This window comes from Phalaenopsis equestris, unplaced genomic scaffold, assembly GCF_001263595.1.
Source record: "Phalaenopsis equestris unplaced genomic scaffold, ASM126359v1 Scaffold000326, whole genome shotgun sequence".
In the NCBI taxonomy this organism is placed as follows: domain Eukaryota; kingdom Viridiplantae; phylum Streptophyta; class Magnoliopsida; order Asparagales; family Orchidaceae; genus Phalaenopsis; species Phalaenopsis equestris.
Window position 1 is genome coordinate 531,705 of NW_018164768.1, and position 21,455 is coordinate 553,159.

At 33.5% G+C, this 21,455-nt stretch overlaps 2 protein-coding genes across 2 annotated transcripts in view; one reads left to right on the forward strand and one right to left on the reverse strand.

Annotated features, from left to right (window-relative positions):
- The first annotated feature begins 589 nt into the window (after positions 1-589).
- Positions 590-13,294, forward strand: LOC110025755 (chaperone protein dnaJ GFA2, mitochondrial). The gene is made up of 18 exons (XM_020726396.1): positions 590-829; positions 916-994; positions 1,272-1,340; positions 1,477-1,568; positions 3,229-3,312; positions 3,425-3,463; positions 4,250-4,366; positions 9,817-9,867; positions 9,965-10,052; positions 10,402-10,466; positions 10,570-10,644; positions 11,006-11,078; positions 11,193-11,284; positions 11,365-11,436; positions 11,768-11,824; positions 11,939-11,987; positions 12,437-12,503; positions 12,963-13,294. The coding sequence occupies exons 1-18, from the start codon at positions 737-739 to the stop codon at positions 13,057-13,059; spliced, it is 1,359 nt and encodes a 452-aa protein (XP_020582055.1). The 5' UTR covers positions 590-736; the 3' UTR covers positions 13,060-13,294.
- An 815-nt stretch (positions 13,295-14,109) lies between these two features.
- The window catches only part of LOC110025712 (MOB kinase activator-like 1A), a 14,311-nt gene continuing 6,965 nt past the window's right edge, over positions 14,110-21,455 (reverse strand). The window contains exons 2-7 of the mRNA XM_020726329.1: positions 17,592-17,640; positions 17,092-17,200; positions 16,696-16,789; positions 15,476-15,609; positions 15,232-15,395; positions 14,110-14,278 (exon numbers count right to left, since the gene is read on the reverse strand). Coding sequence (XP_020581988.1) covers positions 14,204-14,278; positions 15,232-15,395; positions 15,476-15,609; positions 16,696-16,789; positions 17,092-17,200; positions 17,592-17,640 — 625 coding nt within the window. The 3' untranslated portion in view covers positions 14,110-14,203. The remainder of the gene's footprint in view (positions 14,279-15,231; positions 15,396-15,475; positions 15,610-16,695; positions 16,790-17,091; positions 17,201-17,591; positions 17,641-21,455) is intronic.

The following is a 21,455-nucleotide window of genomic DNA, read 5'->3' on the forward strand; positions in this document are numbered from 1 at the left end:
AAATTTAATATACAAATTGGCATTAAATAATAAAAATTTTCATTTTTTATTTAAGAATCCCACGTTTAAGAAAATGATAACAGCTTTATATTTTTTTTTGATGTAATATTAAATTTTTGAAGGATATGTGCGTAATTATGAAAGTTCGGGAGTAAAATATGAAAATACATTAATTTTTTTTGCTATATATAAATGCCTCGTAAATAAATTAAATAATGACATGCATAATGTTATAATTAGTTTTAAATGTATTTGAATTAAATTCAAAATTTATATCAATATACCTCTATTTTCTAACAATTTCTAAAATAAAATAAATGAAAAAAAAATTTAACAATGTTTTAAACCTCAAGCTAAAAAGATTAATCTCATAAAATAATTTTTAAATTCATAAAGTCAAAAATAATTTACATTTTATGTGATATCATATATCATATTTATTGATCATTAAATAAAATATTTAGCATATCAAATACAAATTTTATGTGATCCATAAGTATATTTAAGTGGGCTTCATTGGGTGAATAAATATGTTTCTTCGTACTCCTAGGCCCATTAAAAGAGGAAAAGGCCCATTTCGAAATTTCCAGACCTCTTCCTGCCCTAAACCCCCAACACGTACCTCGATCTCAGCTTCCTCTGCTGCCCTGTCTCTGAGAACCAGAAAGCTCCTTCCCGCGAATAATAATGGGAAACCAGTAGACTTTATCTCTGATCGCCGGCGAATTCTCTGACCATGCGGTTCCACGGAGCTCAACGGGCCGTTTGTTTGGCCCGCCGGTCACTTCGCTCGATCCTCTCTGGCGAGTCTTTCGACGCCGCCGCTTCCGTGAGCTTTTCGTATTCTCTGTTTGTTTTTGTTGGTTTATTTTGCTGTTGTTTGGATCCATTATATGCTCTTCACGATCGATGCAGATATGGGCCTCAGCACGGTGGCAAGTCGCGGGGATTTGTACCACGTCAAGGATTCTCGCTGATATGAATCAGAAAACTGGTTTGTCTCTTAATTCCTTTCCCTTTTTTATGATTGTTTATTTTTGGGGTTTTTGGGGTATCTGCAAGTTAATTTTCTGAGAATGTGGACAGATTCTATCATCTAGTCTGTGAATGTAAAACCCTCCCATGGAATTATACGAGCTTAATTCCACTTCATTGGCTTCGTTTTGAACCAATATAATAATACTGAAAGCAATTGTTTGTTTATTACTACACGTTGTTTTTTATCCTGCTAAACTGCTGCAGTTAATCTTGGAATTTTTGTTTTGATTCAGGTAAGTCGGCCATTGGCAATTGGGGAGCTAGTCTTTTTAATAATTGCTCCCAAATGAGGCATTTTCATGGTATGTCCTGTTTGAATATTTACTTTTATTTTAATTTTATTCCTTCAGTTTTGTCAAATTTCCTTTGTTCTTAGCGGCCTACTTGCTTTGATATGATGAATAAATTAATGCTTATGTTGATTCTAATGATGTGTAGGGACTAAATCAATGTCCGCTAGAGATTATTATGACGTTCTTGGAGTGAGTAAGGGTGCAAGTTCTTCAGATATTAAGAAGGCGTACTATGGGGTGAGTTTGAAGTGTTTAATGAATTAGAATTTTTCATTAATCTATCAATCTTCAATGACCTCAACAATAATGTGATTGCGCTTTGTTTGAGATTTTCTAGTACTAGTAACCTCTCTCTCTCTCTCCCTCTCCCTCTCCCTCTCCCTCTCTCAATAAAATTGAAACAAATGAAATGTATTTTCGTTGCTTAAGACTGAACCTAAACATGAAACCTCAATCTGCCTCATGTAGAAATTAAAGCACCAAATTGCTATGTATGTAAATATGATATTCTAGATGTGAGATATGTAAATACCTAAGAATCACATGCTTTGTGTGTAAATTTCCCTAAGTAAAGAACAAATCATGGAAGCTTGGTTTGCAAATGCAAGCAATGCCAATTGGTTGATTATAAGTGTATAATAATGTATTATGAGGTAGGATGATCATCAACATCATATATAAGCCACATTTTCATAATCCATTTGATTAAAAATGTTGTTACTCTTAAGGGCTACATTTTGAATGTGAGGGGCTTATGGGATCAGAGCCTTTTCTTTATTTTTATGGGATTCATACATTCCCATTAATATTTTACTAATCAATTAAGTTTTTTAGTTGGTCATAGATACATTTTTCTTTAGTTAGTTAATGTTCAACTGTTTTGGAGAGTGGAAATTCTCAGTGCGCAATTTCATAAAAGAAATTCCATTTTATAGCTGCAGGCATTCTTCAAAATTATATAGTTGTTTCATTCTTTTTTTGTTACTTACTTTGATTCCCTTTCATTAATCTCCCAGTCTGGAAGATGAAAAACTTCCCCTTTTCTTGTGAAATGAACTCTTCGCTTTCAAATCATGAGCCCATCCGAGGTGTTTTTAATGTTAGGATTTCATAGATTTAGAAGGCCAAGAACTTCAATCATTTAATTCTTACTCAGCCCCTCATGCATTAAACCATCTTGCAACTATTTTAAGTTTTGAAAGAAGCTAAATATTAAAAGCTTCTTATAGAGCTACTTATGTAGGCCTTGTTGTTATCAAAGATCTGTGATTTTGTCTGTGCTTTGGGTTCTAATCGGTTAAACCTAATGCCAATTTAATTCTGGATTAATTTTATCCAGCTAGTTCTCGTAACTCTTGAAAACCAGGGTAATTAAGGGGTGGTTCCCTTGGAGTTCCTTGTTAATCCAATTTAATATGATATGTGTTGATCTACTCACCACACAATCAGATTAATGGTCCACTCTGATCAAATGCCTTTTTTATTCTCCTTTTAATTTTAATAACAATGAGTTCAACCTGAGTCCTGATGTTTGGAGTAATGTTTGAATCGTGACTACTTTCATTGAGACACATATTTCTTCTTATATTATCTTGGTTCGTATGCTATAGCCTGTAATATAATAATACAATTTATGCAGTTCATTTGACTATTTTTTAGTTTCAAGTACAATTGTAATTATAGATTGTCCTTGTGGATAGCTGTTATGTTGAAACTGTAAGTACATAGGGAAAAATTTTTGTTGAGATATTGAATTTTAGCTCCTGAATATGGAGATATGCCTAGTAATCCACCCACCTTTCCAATTGTTTTACATAGTAATGTTTTCAACACCTAATAAATGAGTTTATATTCTGGTATACTTCCTTTTTAGCTGATAAACTTACTCTTAATCCAGCTTGCAAAGAAGCTTCATCCCGATACAAATAAAGAGGATCCTGACGCTGAGAAGAAATTTCAAGAGGTTCAACGAGCTTATGAGGTAATGTAACAGTTTTTTTTAGATTGTGAAGTAGAGATATTTTCATATCGAATTTAATTACCTCAATATTTGATTAATTAAGTTGAAAATGCATTCTTATTTTGCTTTGCAGGTCCTAAAAGATGATGAAAAGCGATCACTTTATGATCAGGTATTGGTCTTTGTTATTTCATTTACTTCTTATTATTTAACCATGATGATACCGTCTTCATAATATTTGCTGAAAATAGGTTTTTTTAATTTAAGGAATTTGATTTCTGAGAATTTTTTTTTACCTATCATAAAAATGAGTTAGTAATGATCCATGTGAAAGCAATAGAACATGTTGAAACACTTAATTGTCTTATTATTTCTGGACTGCCTCTGTATAATGCTACTTGCCTTCTAAAATATACGGTCATTTGCTTGGCGTAGCATTGAGAATTTTTCTGATTGATTTATTTTGAGATATGCATTTTAGTTGTGGAAATTGTCATCATGCATTCTAGTCATGGTTATTGATGTTAATTTTAGCGAAAACCTGTTATGCTGAGAGATTTATAGATCCATCACTTGAGATGATTAAATTATTTTTAATATATGGACATCAAGGATTTGAATTATAATTGTATGGTTCAATCATATTCTAAAACTCTTTCATTGTTACAAATGACTTCATGTAATTCATCACTCTTGAATCCACCATGAAATTGCTCTATTTCTCATTGAATTTACTGCACTTTTTTTTCCTTTCTGCTGCTTTTCTCCTATCTTTTTTTGTGTTCCACAAAGTTTTATTCATCTCTGTTTCATCCCTCGTGCTCATTCACCTCCTTATGATAGTCACTTTATGATAAGATCTTATTGTCACTATTCTTTCATCATTCTTTGATTAACTTGACTATTCAATATTGTTTATTTTTTTGGTTGCTGAAGTATTTAAGGGAAACTTGACCAGGTTGGTCCTGATGCATTTGAGCAAGCTGCCTCTGGAGGAGGTCCTGGTGGGCCGTTTGGAGGTGCTGGATTTGGGAGCCCATTTGATGACTTCTTTTCCGGCGGTGGAATGAATGATGTATGTGAATTCCCATGACAGTCCTTGCATTCTATTCTTATCATTGATGAGTATCCTGTGCAGCTGTTTTTCCATACCTTTTCCATTGCTTATCAAGCATTTAACATTGAGGTTGATTTATTTATTACGCTTAACTTGCATGGAGAGAATTTCTTGTTGAAGTTCAGTTTGAAATTGTTGTTAGGTAGTAATATAACTTTCTTTAATTCTTACAATTTTATTTTTCTTGCTAATGGTATTTTCACCAGGCCTTAGGCTATCATAATATTATATGAGCTAGCTTTTCAAAATCTTAATTTGTCAGGAGACTTTATATATCTAACTATCAAATGATTCTTATATGGTACTTCTTGTTGGTGTGGTTGGTGAACGCATGCAAAATCTAAAGAAAAAGCTTTGGGAAGTTATCTTGAGAACTCTAAAATATTTCAAAAAAATTCTTTAGTAAAGGACTAGTCTTTTAAGGAAATGATGAGCTGAGAGTCATAGCTTATTTAGATGCTAATTATATTGAATATTTTGAAGATAAAAAGGCAATATATTATATATTTATTTGTAACAATCTTATCGCCTGAAGGAGTGAGGAGCAAGTAGCTGTGGCCAAATCTTGCGCTAAAGCAGAATATAGGGTTACGACCATTACTCACCTTGCTTGTGAAATGATGAGGGTAAAAGTCCCTCTTCTTTGATTTTTCTGCTAGCCAACATTTCTTTAATTTTTCATGTTGAAGCAGCAGTTTATATTGCTAGCGATTCAATCTTATATGAAAGAATAAGATTGACTTTTATTTTATCAGGGATATTGCTTTATCAAAGAAGACCATGACTCCTTATATTGCTTGTGAGGAATAAATAACTTATATATTTACTAAGATTCTTAGAGCTCCTCAGTTTCCATATTTATGTAATAACTTAGAAATAATTGATATATATGCTCTAATCTGATGGTGTGTGTTAACTTAGGAATTGTCAATTGAGAAATATTTTTAATTTTAGTGAGTGTTTTATGCTTGGTTTTTTTGTAGGATATTGTTCACTCCTCTATTATACAGTGATGCTTTTTAATACCTTCATGATGGGAAAATCTGGCTTGCTAGGCTAGCAACTCCTTTGTTTGGACCCTAAAAAAGTTCAGATTTGATGGTGGGAAGCTGGATTTCTTATTCAGGGGCTATTTATTTTGATTGGTAATGCAGAAGGAATGCAGGGATTGAAAAAAAATCAGCATTTGGTCAGATGAAAAAGAAATGCATCGTAAAATTTGATATATGAAAACCATTTTTTAGTTCAAATTGGGTGAATTCAAAACAAGTCACCACCACTACCTGCCATCGGCCGCCTACCGCCCCCAACCTGCCCGCTAGTCACTGCTCGCTGTCGTCGTCAGTCGCCAACCACTGTCCACAGCTTTTGTTACTGCCATTGCCACTAAACTGCTATACTGTCCGCGTTGTCCGCCACTACCAATCAATTTCTACTCGGTAGCTGAGCGTTACATTGAATTGATTTTACTTCAAATCATATAAAAGAAAGTGATGTTCGGTGAAACATGTATTATAAAGAAGCAAAAATAAAATTCTAGATTTGCTCACTTTATTTATTGTGAAGAATAAATTGGAACATTGAATATTTTATGTATTTGGTTAAATGGAAATACATTAATTAGATATCTCACCCGCTTTCTCATTGTATGAGCGTGTACTCAAGGCAGGAATTGATCTTGAAATGTGGCATTTTTCATCCTACAAACGGGTGATAAGTAAAAAATAGACCTTAAAATCAAGGCAAATAGAAGTTCATACTAAGTTACAAGAGGATTCAACAAATTTGTAAAAGCCATATAATTAGAGTATCATGTCTATTTCTATGTTACTCCATCATATATGCGACGGTTGTGTAATTGGTCACTGGTTTGTTGGGGGCAGCTGCAGCTTATCTAGCTTCTGCTGATAAATAACTGATCCTGATAATCTGTTGATGAACAGCTGATCCGAATAAATTGGCTGACTGTTTGGTTTGTGCGTTTGAAAAATAGCTGATTAGCAGTTGTTTCTGGATAAATGATCATTTAGCCCCTGAACTGAATAAATTGTTACGTTGTTTGGTTTCTGCGGTTTGAGAACAGTTGATTTGCAGTTGTTTATGGAAAAAAAAAACATTTTGGCCACGTACAGTGGAGTTGTTCGCAACAGTAATATAATAGAACGCATTCAATATACTAAAATCCAAAAAACACTACATAACAGTTCAAAAAAAAAAAAAAGATATATCCCCCACTCAAGGGAGTCTATCTACAAACCTATTAACATTAAAGCTACACATCTACAATTCTTCAAACAAATATGCACCAATTCTCGCTGAATTTTTCATGCCATCTACAGACTGCCCATGAGGTAAGAGGATATTTGAGGATTTCAGATTTATATCAGGGAAAAAATATTTTGGAATTATGCTCATTATTATTTACTTTATTCTATTTAGTACTTGCTATATTTTGTCATGGTATAAAAGGGTAATTCCTTAATTATAGGTATTTATGTTTATTCCATAATTATAGGAATTACTTAATTGTAGAAAAATTTCTTTCCTCCTTTTATCTCTTGTACTCGCCTATTTATAGGTTAATTATCTATGTATTCAGTGAGAAAAAATGTTATTCAAAATTGACATGGTATCAGAGTCATAGAGAAGCCTCTCCCGCTCGGCTCGATCACGACCCTTCACTCCCGTGATCCTCCTCCTTGACCGAGCGTTGCTCTAGTTTGTCGTCCGCATCCGAGCGCCGCTCCTACTGATCGCGCCTCTCTCTGATCGTCCGTGTCGGCTTCCGCGATCGTCTGTGTCCGCTTCCGCGTCGTCCGCCTCCGCGCTTGTCTCCCGCAATCATCCGTGCTTCTCCCGCGATCATCCGTGCTTCTCCCGCGATCATCCGCGCTTCTTCCACGATCGTCTCCCGCATCGTGCTTCTCCTGCGATCTCCCGCGCCGACCCGAGCACAGCCAGTTCCCGCGATCTTCCGTAATCCTGCGATCTGTCGTCGACTCTTCTCCCACGAGCACAGCCAGTTCCCGCGATCTTCCGCAATCCCGCGATCTCCCGCGTCGAATCTTCTTCCGCGACCGAGCACAACCAGTTCCTGTCGTGCTCAATGACTAAGTACGACCATGCCTGCAACCCCTCCACTAGTGATGTCACTTCTAGCCACCCTCCGCGGTTGCGTCTCCATTGCCCAACAATTCAGACAGTAGTTTTGTCCTCATCACCGACCACAAACTCACCGGCCTGAATTACCTCCAATGGTCGCAGTCAGTCATGAAGTTTGTATGCGGCAAAGGCAAAGATGACTACCTTACTGGTGGTGCTCCAGCTCCGATGACGACAAATCCGTCATACAAGACTTGAAAATTCGAGAATAATATGGTTAACTCGATGACACTTGATATTGGCGAAAATTTTCTTCTCTATGGCACGACTAATGAAATCTGGGATGCTGCCCGTGAGACCTATTCTAGTGCGGACAATACAAGCGAACTATTTGCTGTTGAGACCATTCTTAATGACTTTCGTTAAGGTGATCTCTCCGTCACCCAATATTTTAATACTCTTACTCGGTATTGGCAGCAGCTAGATCTATTCGAGGTGTACCCTTGACAAAAATTATTTAAAAAAAATGCAGTTGGGACTCTGAAAGAGATGATGAAATATGTTAGGTGATATATTCTGATAAGATGCATATTGAGACTTGGAGAGTTATGAAAGATACTATTGTAATTATGTTAATATTTCTTTTTAATATGATTTTGAAGACCAAGAGGATGTAAAATGATCGGAGCAGCAGAGATTCGATATTAATTTTTAAGAACAATGACAATGTTCATGATCATACCAACTATATTGGAATTAAACTTATGAGTTATATAATAAAATTATTGGATCGAGTAATAGAATGTAGGCTTGGAAGTGTTGCATCAATTTTATAGAACCAATTTGATTTCATAGAACCTTTTTGATTTAATATTGTGAAGACCCACTATGAAAATGATATTTTTGTGAAGATAGATATTGGAGAAGTATAGAAAATGAAGAAATGATCATCATATGTTCTTTATTGATCATGAGAAGGTATACAATCAAGTAGGATGTGGATTAATCTGGTATGCTTTAAGGCAAAAATTTGTGGCCAATGTATATTTACATGATTATATATAGATATATTTACATAGATATATATAGATATATCAGCATTGGCCAAAATGTTTTCAATTATTGCATGTTTAGATTCAATAATTAACATGGAATTCCTATTTTTGTAATGTTTGTGGATATGCCTACAAAGGATATTCAAATCAATGTGCTTTGGTGAATGCATTTTGAAAATGATATAGTTCATATTGATGAGATTTCTAAAAAAGGTATATGGCTTTAGTTAAATAAAGACTGGGGGTATGATATGTAATTTTAGTGAATTTAATATAAACAATGATCATTTGATATTATCAAAAGATGAGATGATATCTAAACGTAATATATTTAAATAGCTTGGATTATGTAAGTTAGAAATGAAGATATATATTGGGATATAATTTGTAGGGTTAAATTTAGATGGTCAAGATGGAGAATTATCTTGAGAATTTTGTGTGATAAGTTGATATCACGAAGGCTTAAAGAATAATTTTATAAACTCACAATTAGGCCGATGGTGTCATATGGATTTGAATGTTAATCTGTAAAGAGGTCATTGATATCAAGTCATAATAGTTGTACCCTAATTTTTAAAATTTGATCCAAAATGATTGACGAGAGAAACTATTTTTGTTCATATTTAAGGAGCCAAATAACTAAATCGAACACATTTATAGTACCCCCATAAAGATAGTCCAGAGACCATTTTGATTTTTTTCTTGGAATTATCTGTCTTTACTTATGAAAGGAAAATGGAAATAACCTTTTATATACACTCGTGAAAGGAGATATGCTACTTTGTTGCAATAACAAATGAAAACATTGTGGAAGGTGGAAGATGCAATGACAATCTTTACTTTTGGACACGAATACGCCCTTGTAAGACCATCCAACCACTTTTGTTCATTTTTCCCGAGTGATAAGTCAAAATGGGGAGTATAATTTTTGATCTTTTTTCCTAATTGTATCCCGAAAGATAATGCCATTTCTTCCCTCATATCATTGGAATGGGGAACTGATGGGCAGCGGCTAGCAAGGGCTTTTTAAGCATTAGGATTATTGATGTCACTGTTAAAGGAGAGCCTATAATGGGAATGAACTTCCACACCTTAAAGCACCTTAAAACATTTTTGCATGTGACTAGTAAGATCACCTCATAGCTTTATAAAAGACGGGTTTTCAATTCAGATGATAATTTGAAATGCACTTATATGTTGATCTTAAAGCCTCCATTCTTAACTTGCCTCTTTTTCTTGCTTGGCTTACAGTTCTTCAAGAACATTTTCAGAGAGAGAGAATTTGGCGGACAAGATGTCAAGGTGAGTTCTTCTTCAAGAATAATTTGTTAAGCTTGCTATCTATTTGAATCCATCTCTTAGCTGTGAAATTTGAATTAATTTATTTCCTTTTATGTAGGTATCTCTTGAGATATCTTTCATGGAGGCCGTTCATGGGTGCAATAAGACGTTGACATTTCAAACTTCCATCCCTTGTGAGGCTTGCGGTACGATAGTTGTTCTTTAGAAAAGTTTCATGTGCTTTATGAAAAAAGTAGGTTAACTTAGGACTTGTTTCGGATCAATTTTGTTTTTCGTTTTTTCTTTGGTTTTTATAAACGTATTTGTCTAGTGTGTTTTGTACAGGTTTTAATTTTTTATTTCTAAAAATAAATTAGGTGTTTTTAGTGTTCTTGAAAACAACAGTACTAGAATCAATCGGGTAAACATGTTTTGCTTTAAAACAGAAAGAACCCAAAATAAAAACAAAAAGAGAAACTGAAAAACAGAAAAACGTCCCCTTAATTGTTGAATTCTCAACCAAATAATTAATATTGTTGTCCCTTGTATATGTAGGTGGCAGTGGTGTACCCCCTGGTACCAAGCCCGAGACTTGTAGAACTTGCAAAGGCATGGGAATGGTCAGATACTAAAATACGAACAGTCTTTGCCTTGGAACATTGGTATAAGATTTTTTTTGCAATTTTTTTTAATAATTTTCCTTTGTTTTTGACATTGCAACAGATATTCATGCAAAGTGGCCCCTTTAGAATGCAAACAACGTGTTCAAAGTGTGGTGGTTCTGGGAAAACCGTAAAGGTATAAATATTTTGGGACATTTACATACATACCACCCAATTTTTATGTATTTACATATCTAACACCTAAATTTTACTTTATGCATTTATACCACCCAAAATTTTAATGTCACATAAAAAATGACATCATTGTAACTTTAAAAAGTGAAATACATCTTTTCATTCATAGGTAAATGTGTTAGGTGTTATGCATGTAAAAATTAAATTCTAGTTGTTAGAGATGTAAGCATCGATGGTTTAAGTGGCATGCATGTAAATCTTCCAATATTTTTTGTTCATAAATTTCTGATTTGGCTAGCATGTTTTCGCTAAGAATAATTATGTAATTGCAAATTCTTCGTCTTTTCTATTTTTGTTGGTAGAACTTTTGCCAATCATGCAAGGGCAATAAAGTTTTCAGGGGAACAAAATCAGTAAAACTGGATGTCATGCCTGGTGTGTACGATCATTATCTCGATTTTACAGTGCCTATTTCTAAATTTCAGACTGTAATTACTGCTAATTGTCAAATATTCATATTAATGCTCATACTGCTTCATGCCCACTTAGGTGTGGATGATGATGACACTATAAGAGTTTATGGCAGTGGTGGTGCAGATCCTGAAGGAAATAAACCTGGTGATCTCTATGTTACTGTAAAGGTAATAAGTTCCATTTTATTGCCTTATTTATGATTATCTATGGAAGAATTTTAAAACTCAAAAAAGAAATCCTATTATAGGTCCGGCCTGATCCAGTTTTTCGCCGAGAGAAATCCGATATTCACGTTGATGCTGTTCTAAATATTACTCAGGTAACTGATTTTGCCGAAATCATGTTTTTTTCGGAACTTACTATAAACATTGCTGTGCAAATTATTGACATTTAGCCCGAATTGTTGGTTGAAATGACATTATTGTCAGAATTTATTCGACAACTTCTTTTATTGAGACAGTATTTCATATTATTATTTTTGTAATACAATTTCAGTCTGAGAGATGTTGTTTGGGACTTTGGTTCTAATACTTTCGTTTATTCAAGTCACTGTGCCTAATTTTCATTGTTATTTTGATTCACTTTATTGTTTTTTTTTTATTATTATTATTAATGTACATCTAATATTTTATTTTTTTCTATGCTTACAGGCTATATTAGGCGGTACTATTCATGTCCCAACTCTTACTGGGGATGTTGTTCTTAAGGTCTTCTTAAGTTTTCCGCATTAAGCATGCCTCAGGATGCTTGTTAGCCTTATACACTTCTTTTTGGATTTTTTTTTTTTCCTGTGACATCTTCTTTTTCATTTTTACCCTCAGGTAAGGCCAGGCACTCAACCAGGTCAGAAAGTTGTTTTAAAAGGGAAAGGTAATGTTCTATTTTCTCAACCCCCCCTACATATTAACCTATGGACGCATAAAAAAACGGAAGATTTACACCCCTCAATTCCTACATATTTACATATCTAACACAACATTATTCTTTACATATATATGCCACCTTATGTATGCATGAAAATGTGTATTTCACTTTTTAAATATCAAAATAGTGATATTTTCATATGTGATATGAATGATTTGGGTGATATAAATATAAAGGTGATATTTTTATATGTGATATGAATGATTTGGGTGGTATAAATATAAAAAGTAAAAGTTAGGTGTTAGATATGTAAATACATAAGAATTGGAATAAAGACTATGCAAATTTGTTTGCTTCGCTCCACATTTGTCATACTGAATCGCCACTTATTGCTGCAGGAGCATATGCTATTTTCCATCAAAGACATCAACTTTATTTTGTTTTTTTTTGTTTAGGAATGAAGACGAGGAACTCAACATTCTATGGAGACCAATACGTTCATTTTAACGTTACAATACCTGCGTAAGCTCTTGTTTTACTCCTCTTTCCTTCCGGGCCTCTTCGGAAAACAATTGAAATATTCAATAATTATGGGTGTCAATTAGTTTCGGTTGATATGACATTTCAAAATTATTGAATTCAGCAAAAATAATAGGGAAATTTTCATTTATACCGCACAATTCTTATGGATTTACATTTTTAACACTTAAAGTTTAATATTTACTTTTATAGCACCTTTATGTTAAAAAGTTTTGCATTAAAAGATTTATTTTCACTATTAAAAACTTAGTGATATGGTATTTTTTATTTGATTTCAAAGATTTGAGTGTTATGTGCATAGATGTAGAAGTTTAGGTGGTAGATATGTAAATATATAAGAATAGTATGGTATGTATGTTAATTTTTAATAATAATAATAATAAAGTTAAGATAAAAAGATTTTGAACATATTTAATATGTTGTATGATTCTGCCATTGCAGTAACCTCACAGAGAGGCAGCGCATGTTAATTGAAGAGTTTGCTAAAGAGGAGCAAAGAGAATACAAGGGTGGTGCTGCTGCAGAAGCCTCAGGGTAATAATATAATTTGCAGATTTTTATCAGGGGCCTGTTTGAAATTTCCATTTCTACGAATGCTTGAAAATTTTTGGTATAATTATAATTTTACTATTATAGATTACAAGGAATAGGGTGTCTCTTGTAGCAATTTTATCATTAAATGTCGCATTGTTATTATGGAAAATTACTTGTACTGCGTTTGTACAATTCGCCCAATTTGCATGTTATATATTCTATTTTCAACTGTCATAAAAAAATCCCCCAGATGTTGTTCAGAGAGGGTTGTACAGAGTTTATGCTAATCTGTTGGATATTATATATATATATATTTGAACGAATCCCACCTCAAATTCGATTGTTATAAATGTTATAATCTTAAGATTTATGTCTAAGATGAGTTAAAAAAAAACTGATTAACTAACCGATCATATATTATTTTTTATTTTATTTGGGTTAGGATTTGTTCACATATAATGGTTTGCTGCTTTTATTGTTTCTAGGTATTTTTCTCAAACATTTTTATTACGAGTAATTTCTCACAATTAGATTTATAAAAAAGTGTTGCTGCAATTTGCAAATCATTTGCTGACCATTTTTATAAAAAAAAAAATTCTATGATATTCAACTTTCCAAAATCTTTTTTTTTTCACGATAATTCTTTAATTTTTCTACAAAATGGCACTATCACTAAATAAGTGCAGTATATATATATAATATTTTAAATGGAATCACCAAAGATTATTATTTAACTCTCTAATCACTCTTAATATGCCTAACAATTTGAGTACCAACTTCTTGGGGCTAATTGTGTCAGAAAGGATTCGAACGCCCGACAAAAGGGATCTTATACCATAGATGTCAACCAACAGGTTGTGATATGCAGCACACACACACATATATATATAATGATAATAATAATAATAAATAACAAAAATAAGAAGAAGAGGAAGAAGAAAAATTTCTCAGAAATAGCAAAATACAAAAAGAGTGATACAGCAGATTTATATCAGCACACCCAATTAGTAAATAATGCAAAATTTTAGCAACAGAAATTTAAAGAGAGAGCATAAATTGTGGAGAGGAGTCTCAAATAGAATTAGCAAATAGCAAGAACAAACCCACACATTATTCCGTAAATAGCATTTACAGTTTTAATCATAATATTAGTAAGGGACAATAATGGACTCTATAAGCTCCTGAAGTGGGGCAAGTTCTTTCTTGTCAATCAGGCCAAACTCCTGCATCGCATTGTAAATATGAAATCAAATATTAGAGTTGGAGAGGTACATATTTCATTTCAGGTAGAAATATCTGTTTTTATTAAACAATGTAAGCTAATAACGGGAATGTTAATAAAACGAATCTCAGAAGGAGGATTTGCAAACATACCACTTAATTCTTACGTATTTACATATCTAACAAAAAAAAAACTACCCCTAATTTTACATATATGCCACCTTGCATATGCATGACAACGTGTATGTAAACAATGTAAGATAATAACCTAATTTTATATATATGCCACCTTGCATATGCATGACAACGTGTATTTCATCTTGTACAAGTTAAAATGGTGGGTTTATCATGTGGTATGAAAGATGTGGGTGTTAGATATGTAAATACATGTGAATTGGGTGGTATGTGTATGTAAATGCCCCATCTCATTATATAGAATTACTGGGCAAACAATTATTGTTTAATTTTAGATTTTATTGTCATGAATATTAAAATTATTTTTCGTCTTTTATATTTCATTCTTTTATTAGCTTTGTTCTTATTTTTACATGTGTTTGCTAAAGTTGTGCAAAATCATGATGGCATGGCATAGCATAATCTCTATGGAAGTGGGCCAAAAACATGGGCAGCAATGGATTCAATGGACTATTTCAAAGAGATTGAACATCCATGGAGTGGTGAAATAAAATATCATGATTTCATTTACAGCAAATAAAATAAGTTAACTAAATCAAATGCTTAAAGAAAAGTTACAAATGGGGTAGCTCGCGCTTTTGTACTTGATGAGTTTTTTAAAGGTTTTGGATGCTAGATATTGCTCATTTGATTATCTAGCTCCATTTCATGATACTAACCAAGTTCCCAACTATGAGGGGTTCAAAGCAAACAAGATAACAGAAAAAAAATTATCGACAAAAGAGAAAATGTTTGATATCAAAGTTCAAAATTAGCTTACATATGTAAACAGAATGAAGTGTTTGAAGCACGTGTTGAGATGCGCCTCCTCCTTTAGACTCACTATCTTCTGGAAATGGGAGTGGTATATATGTGCATAGACTCGGAACAGGCGTTTAAAAATTGTCTTCACAACGTCCTTAAAGTTATGAGGAAAGGGCGTTCCTGAACGTAAATAAAGTGAAGGTAAGAAACCAGAATAAACAAATTTAATATTCTTTATTATAGAGTATATAGCTTTTTACCGAGTCTTTGAGGGAATATGGATTCATCATCAAGTTGAGCTTCGATCCAATCCATAAGATACTCAACATATTTAGGTGCAGATACTTCAATGGGTTTTTTTATCTGCACACCATCTGCCCACCTGTATTCATACCTGCACAATATATATCCTTCTCTTATTAGCAGCTCCACGGTACACAAGATTTATAGGATCCACGAATAATTACTTGAAAGTCACAGCACATCAGCATAGTGGTAATTAATGAGATATCTTTTTTCTAAAGTGAAAATCATATGTAAAGTTTAGACGACGCCCCACACAATCTTCTCCTTCAGCAAGTGCAGGTTACCTCTAGTTTTACTAAGAAAGGAAGTCATCTTCCTATCAACATTATATGCTTCTAAGGGTATAAACGAGTTGAATCAAGCTCAATTCACCCACGGCCTGAGCTTGAGCTTCATTAATTAGTCGAGTTCAAACTTAAGCTTGAGCTTAATTCTACGAGTTTGAGTCAATTTGATTATTATGAAAGTAAGAAAAAAATATTAATTTAAACTGGTGTTTTAATAAAATGATAAATATAATGATCAATTAAAAAATATATAATGTGAATCACCTGAAATAAAAAATTCAATATCATTTGCAATCATTTTTTTCTGATTTAAAGTCTTAAATTTCAATACATTATGAGTACATCTTATATTATTTTTTTTACATGAGGCAGCTCACGAGCTAACGAGTTGAGTCGAGACTGGCTTTAACTTAACTTGTTATCTTATCGAGCTCAATTCACAAACCGCTTATCGAGCAGAGCCCGAGCCAGCTTGGCTTAGTTACACCCCTATATGGTCCGACAGTATGCAGCCCAGATGCACTTTATTATACCAACTGATCAGAGAACAATTCCACTCAGTAGTAATAACTCCATAACTTATTTTTCATACTCATACAAGCAAGTTAGTGGCACTGTTGATAAATGACAGGTGCAACAACTACAACAGGTTTGGTTTCATGAACGGAAAGTAATACCGTGTCAACAAAAACAAAGTAAATCAACTGCTAGGTAGACTGAGAAACTACAATTATCTTCCACATAGCATTTTGCGCTGACCATACCAAGAAGGTGTGCCGTGCAAAAATGTTAAAGGAATAATGAAATATATGTCGAGTTTCACTTTCAATATGTTAAATAAGAACTTCTACAGAGAATTACTGATATAAAAAACAGTGGAGGCGTACTTTGACCCTGCAGTCATAGTAGGGCAGTTCTCAGGTGTGCAAAACTCAGTAAGTGTGCCATATAGAAGATTCACCTGGTTAAAGAAATCCACAGCTGCAAAGCATTCAAAAGATATATGGTCTTAGTTTCATGATGATTCAAAATATATTTTGAAAGTAAACTAACTTTGTTTCAGAATTAGCTAACATCCTGCTACTATTCTGTATAAAGAACAACTATCATTCAGACGTACATAAACAAATAAAAATCATTACATTTAAGATCACGTTTCCATAGATTCCATACATATTTTCAGAATTGAGCATTTGGAGTTTGAACCCCAGAAAATAATAATGATAATAAAGCTACTGCTAGAAGGAAGTTAATCTATCTTAAATTAAAATAAAAATTATTACTGTTAACTGCAAGCCACTCATTCGCATCCTCCCCAGGAGGGAGTCTCACAGCTTCCCTCAAGTTCCCACTCCCTAGAGTAGCATCAATATGCTTTCGAAGTTGTGCACCCTGTACCAATTTATCAAATGATCAGGCCCTAGTATAACGGTAAAAGAATGTAGATTTAAGACAAATGGAGACATTTTATTGGCAGAGTTTTAGTTTAAACATCAAATGTCCGCATTATTCTGAATCATAAATGCTTGTCAAAGTGGACAGGTTCCCTTTTGCTAATCATCGAAGGAAAAATAATGGATATACAACAGTGACATGTTCATAACAAATTGAACGTAACTGCATTACACTTGGCAGAAAGAATTGACATTAGAGATCATGGAATTTGTTTGAAGTGCACAATGTCAGAGCCCAAAAAATAGATAAGGAGCACAAAAAATTTTTCAGGATAAAAGAAGTGAACATAAGCTACTAGTATTTTAAAACACAAATGGAAATGTCTTACCTTACTACCAGACGGGGCACTCTTTTTAGGCCGAAATGTCCTTTGGTTCCTGAGACAAAATAAATCAATAATAGTGGAGAGAGTTTTCATTTTAGCTCAAACTTTGTAGCCATGCAGATTCCTACAGTTAACCAATGATATAACATTTCACATAAACTTTTATAAATCATCACCCTTATTTCCAGCAATACACTTTTAAGATGTTATAGTAGTGCTAAACAGTAATAATTTTGTTCTTTCACTTAAAATGAGAGCACAAGGAGTCAAAACTTGAATGATGCCAAAAATAAGCTGAAGAAAACAGAGAATCTCGCTGTAAATAGTTGAGATGGATATCATTAAAAAACAATACAAGGGATATAAAATATGCTACATCCAGCAAGCATAAATCCTACAGGCTATATTAACAGCTCCTGATATGCTAATTTATTTACACTACTATAGTATCACCAAAGGTTTAACATAACTAACATTTAAATAAGTAAACTGTTTACATATGTATTATAAAGTACGATAACATGTGAATATGAGGATTATTTTGCTTAACATACTATCAATATGCAATCAAAATAGGAATATTGCTCACGCGTACAAATTGAATGGTTTGAGATTGAATTGATTGGCTGACATGCCATGCGTGAAAATCTCACTAATAGATGTAGGACAAGTAAGGCACCTAGAAAATGCAACATCTACAATTGATTGGTTGACTTATATGTGTTATATATAGTATAAAGATACATGAATCACATGATCATGCATTCTGATTTCACTTTTTATTTATTTGTTTGCTATATGAGAATATGTATTATTGTTTTTGCTCTTTTTCAAATGATGGCGAGATAGAGCAGCCTGAGTGGAAGAAAACATTTAGAGGGATTATGAATTATCATTTTATTAATGATGTGGCATTGAGAAAACTGTTTATTTTGTGTATAACGTAATCATGGATGTGAAATCACGAATGGATCTTTAATGTATTATGCCTGTGACTTTGATATGCTGCTCAACAAAAACATTTTTTCTTGGAAAATATTATTTGGTATTGTGAACAGTTTGGAAGATATGATGCTTATGAAATACACTTGCGTTATGGCGAATGGAAATTCTTATCCAATTCTCTAGTCTCATTGGTGTGGTCTATTACCTCATAAAGGTTTTATGGATTGAACTATGACACCCACTCCCTGGATCCTCCCTTTATCTCCTAGCACTCAATTGATGACAAATCTCACATAAATCCTGATGTCAAGCGGATTCCTACACTATCCACGTTCAAAAAAATAATTGATTGCTAGAATCAAGATAGTAAATAGGAAGATTTACAAACATGCCACTCAGTTCTATGTATTTAGATATCTAATACCTAAAATTTAATTTTTACATGGTTAACATCTTAACTATGCATGACAAGGTGTATTTCACTTTTTAAAAGTTACAATAGTGGTATTTTTGACGTGATATGAAAGATTTGGGTGGTATAAAAATAGGGTTGTAAACGAACCGAGCTTGAGCGAGCACAGACTTGCTCGTGTTCGGCTCGTTCGAAACTGCTCGTGTTCGAAATCGACTCGTGTTCGAAATTGACTCGTGAACAGTGTGTTCGTGTTCGGCTCAAAATTAGTTCGTTAAAATTAAATTGAAAAAAATAGATGTAAGGTGTTGGATTTGAATCTGGACCAAATGTATGCAAAAGAATACACTAACCACATTACCACAAAAGGTATTACTAAAGGTATTACTATTTAAACTTAGATATAAATATATATAATATATGTAATATAATATTATATAATAATTTTTTTTTTATTTCGAGCTAAAAAGAGCCGAACACGAGCAAACAAAGAGTTGTTTGTATTCGGCTCCTTTATAATTCGAGGTTTAAAAATTAAAAATTTTTTAGTGTTCGCCTCGTTTACTTAACGAACGAGCCGGACAACTCCTGTTCAATACAACGAACTTTTTTGGCAGCCCTATATAAATGTAAAACCAAACGTTAGGAGTTGGATTTGTGGATACATAAGAATTGGATGGAATGTATGTAGCCCCAAGTAAATATTGGTATTAGGACTATTCATCTCTCCCGCTCCCCCCCCCGCCCTTCCTAACAGGCAAGTGATGCCAAATTTCAAATAAATCCCCAAAACAAGTGGTGTCATACATTACCAAGAACTAAAAAATAGGTATGATGTTAAACAAACAACAATCACCTATATTTCTCCCAATTACGTCAACTTTCATGAAAATCCCAACAAAAAATAGCTTCTTACATTACCCACTACAGATAAATATAAATAGAGAAAAAACTCAAAATAGTACCTGTGTTCAATCTCCCAGTTTTAAAATATAAATAGAGATTAAAATAGTAACCATTTTAATCTCCGAGTTTTAAAATGTTCTAATTTAGCCTCCAACAATTACAAATTATTCAGAATTGGTCCTATACAAATTTTTCCGTTTAATTAATAGTTCCTTTCACATTTTGAAGGATAATTTCATCTATTTACAAAATTCAAGAACTAAACACACGAAGGGCTTGCCAATTCTCACTAGAGGATTCATACACAAAACAATCTCACTTTAAACCTAAATCTTCGCCACTCCACTTGTACGGCTTCCCCCCTTCTGCTCACCATCAACGAAGCAAGCATCTCAAGGAGCGTACTCAATCGCTACTTCTCGACTCGACGACGCAGTCTCCATCTTTGTCCCTATCTCCATCTGCGTTGCTTGCGCCGACGACAAGGCTCCGTCTCCATCCGAGCGTGGATTCTCACCTTTTGTTTCAACATCGACGGAGAAAGTAACATTAAGACGGGTACTCATTCGCTGCTTCTCCACTTGACGAAGCAACCTTCGTATCCGTCACCATTCGCAGTGCTTGCGCCGACGACATGTTTCATCTCCATCCGAGCGTTTGCGCATCCCCCTCAACCAAAGAGAGGCGGCTTTGACTTGCGTCATTTTGACCCGGAGAGGCTGCGACTCCAGCCAGGTAAATACGATACTGTAAGTTTGTAGAGAGGAGTAATTCATCGAAGAAGAAAAATCTAATATATGTGGCAAAATAAATTATTTAATCAGATTTAAAAACAGAAGATGGAGGAAAAATGGGATTTCGAATTTTGTGATGTTTGCTTTTAATCGTATTTGAGCAGTATTTAATAATTTTTAGGCAAGATTTAGCCTAAATCCAGCCAAACAACATATACATAATTTTTTTATGTTGGATATAATTATAAATAATTACATACAAAACAAAAATTCCCTTCCATTCATGTATACCACCATTAAATTTAATGAAAAATATGATTTATGACCAATTTAGAGCAACTTTTAATAGTCTGGGACTAAATTGAAGCATCCTAAAACTTTGGGACTAAATTGGAGACTTGTTAATAGTTGGGGGACTGTTTTGAGCTTTTATTCAATATTAATATCATGGCAAACTAATCACAATTGCTCATACATGAATGTCAATAATTTTTTTTTTCTCGCGGAGAATTATTTCGAAGATCAATTAATAACTTCAATGTAGTTTGAATGATATCCTTCTCATGGATAAAACGAGAGAAAAAGCCCAGGAAAAACTTGAAATATGGAGGTCTACATTGAAGTATTAAGGCCTTCATTTAAATAGAACTAAAACTGAATACATGGAATGTAATTTTAGTAGTAGTAGCTCTAGTGACAGAAGTGTGACTTTGGGTGATCAAATTATTAAAAGGTGTGGACGATTTAGATATCTTGGGTCCGTTGTTCAAAGCGATGGGATATAGATGGGGATGTTAATAGTAGAATTCAACTTGGTTGGTTGAAGTGGAGGAATGCTTCGGGTCTTTTGTGTGATAGAAAAGTACCGCT

Coding starts and splice junctions, on each gene's coding strand:
- LOC110025755 (XM_020726396.1), top strand. CDS start 737: ATGCGGTTCCACGGAGCTCAACGGGCCGTTTGTTTGGCCCGCCGGTCA. Junction 1,569..3,228: donor TTAAGAAGGCGTACTATGGG/GTGAGTTTGAAG, acceptor CTCTTAATCCAG/CTTGCAAAGAAGCTTCATCC. Junction 9,868..9,964: donor TTGGCGGACAAGATGTCAAG/GTGAGTTCTTCT, acceptor CCTTTTATGTAG/GTATCTCTTGAGATATCTTT.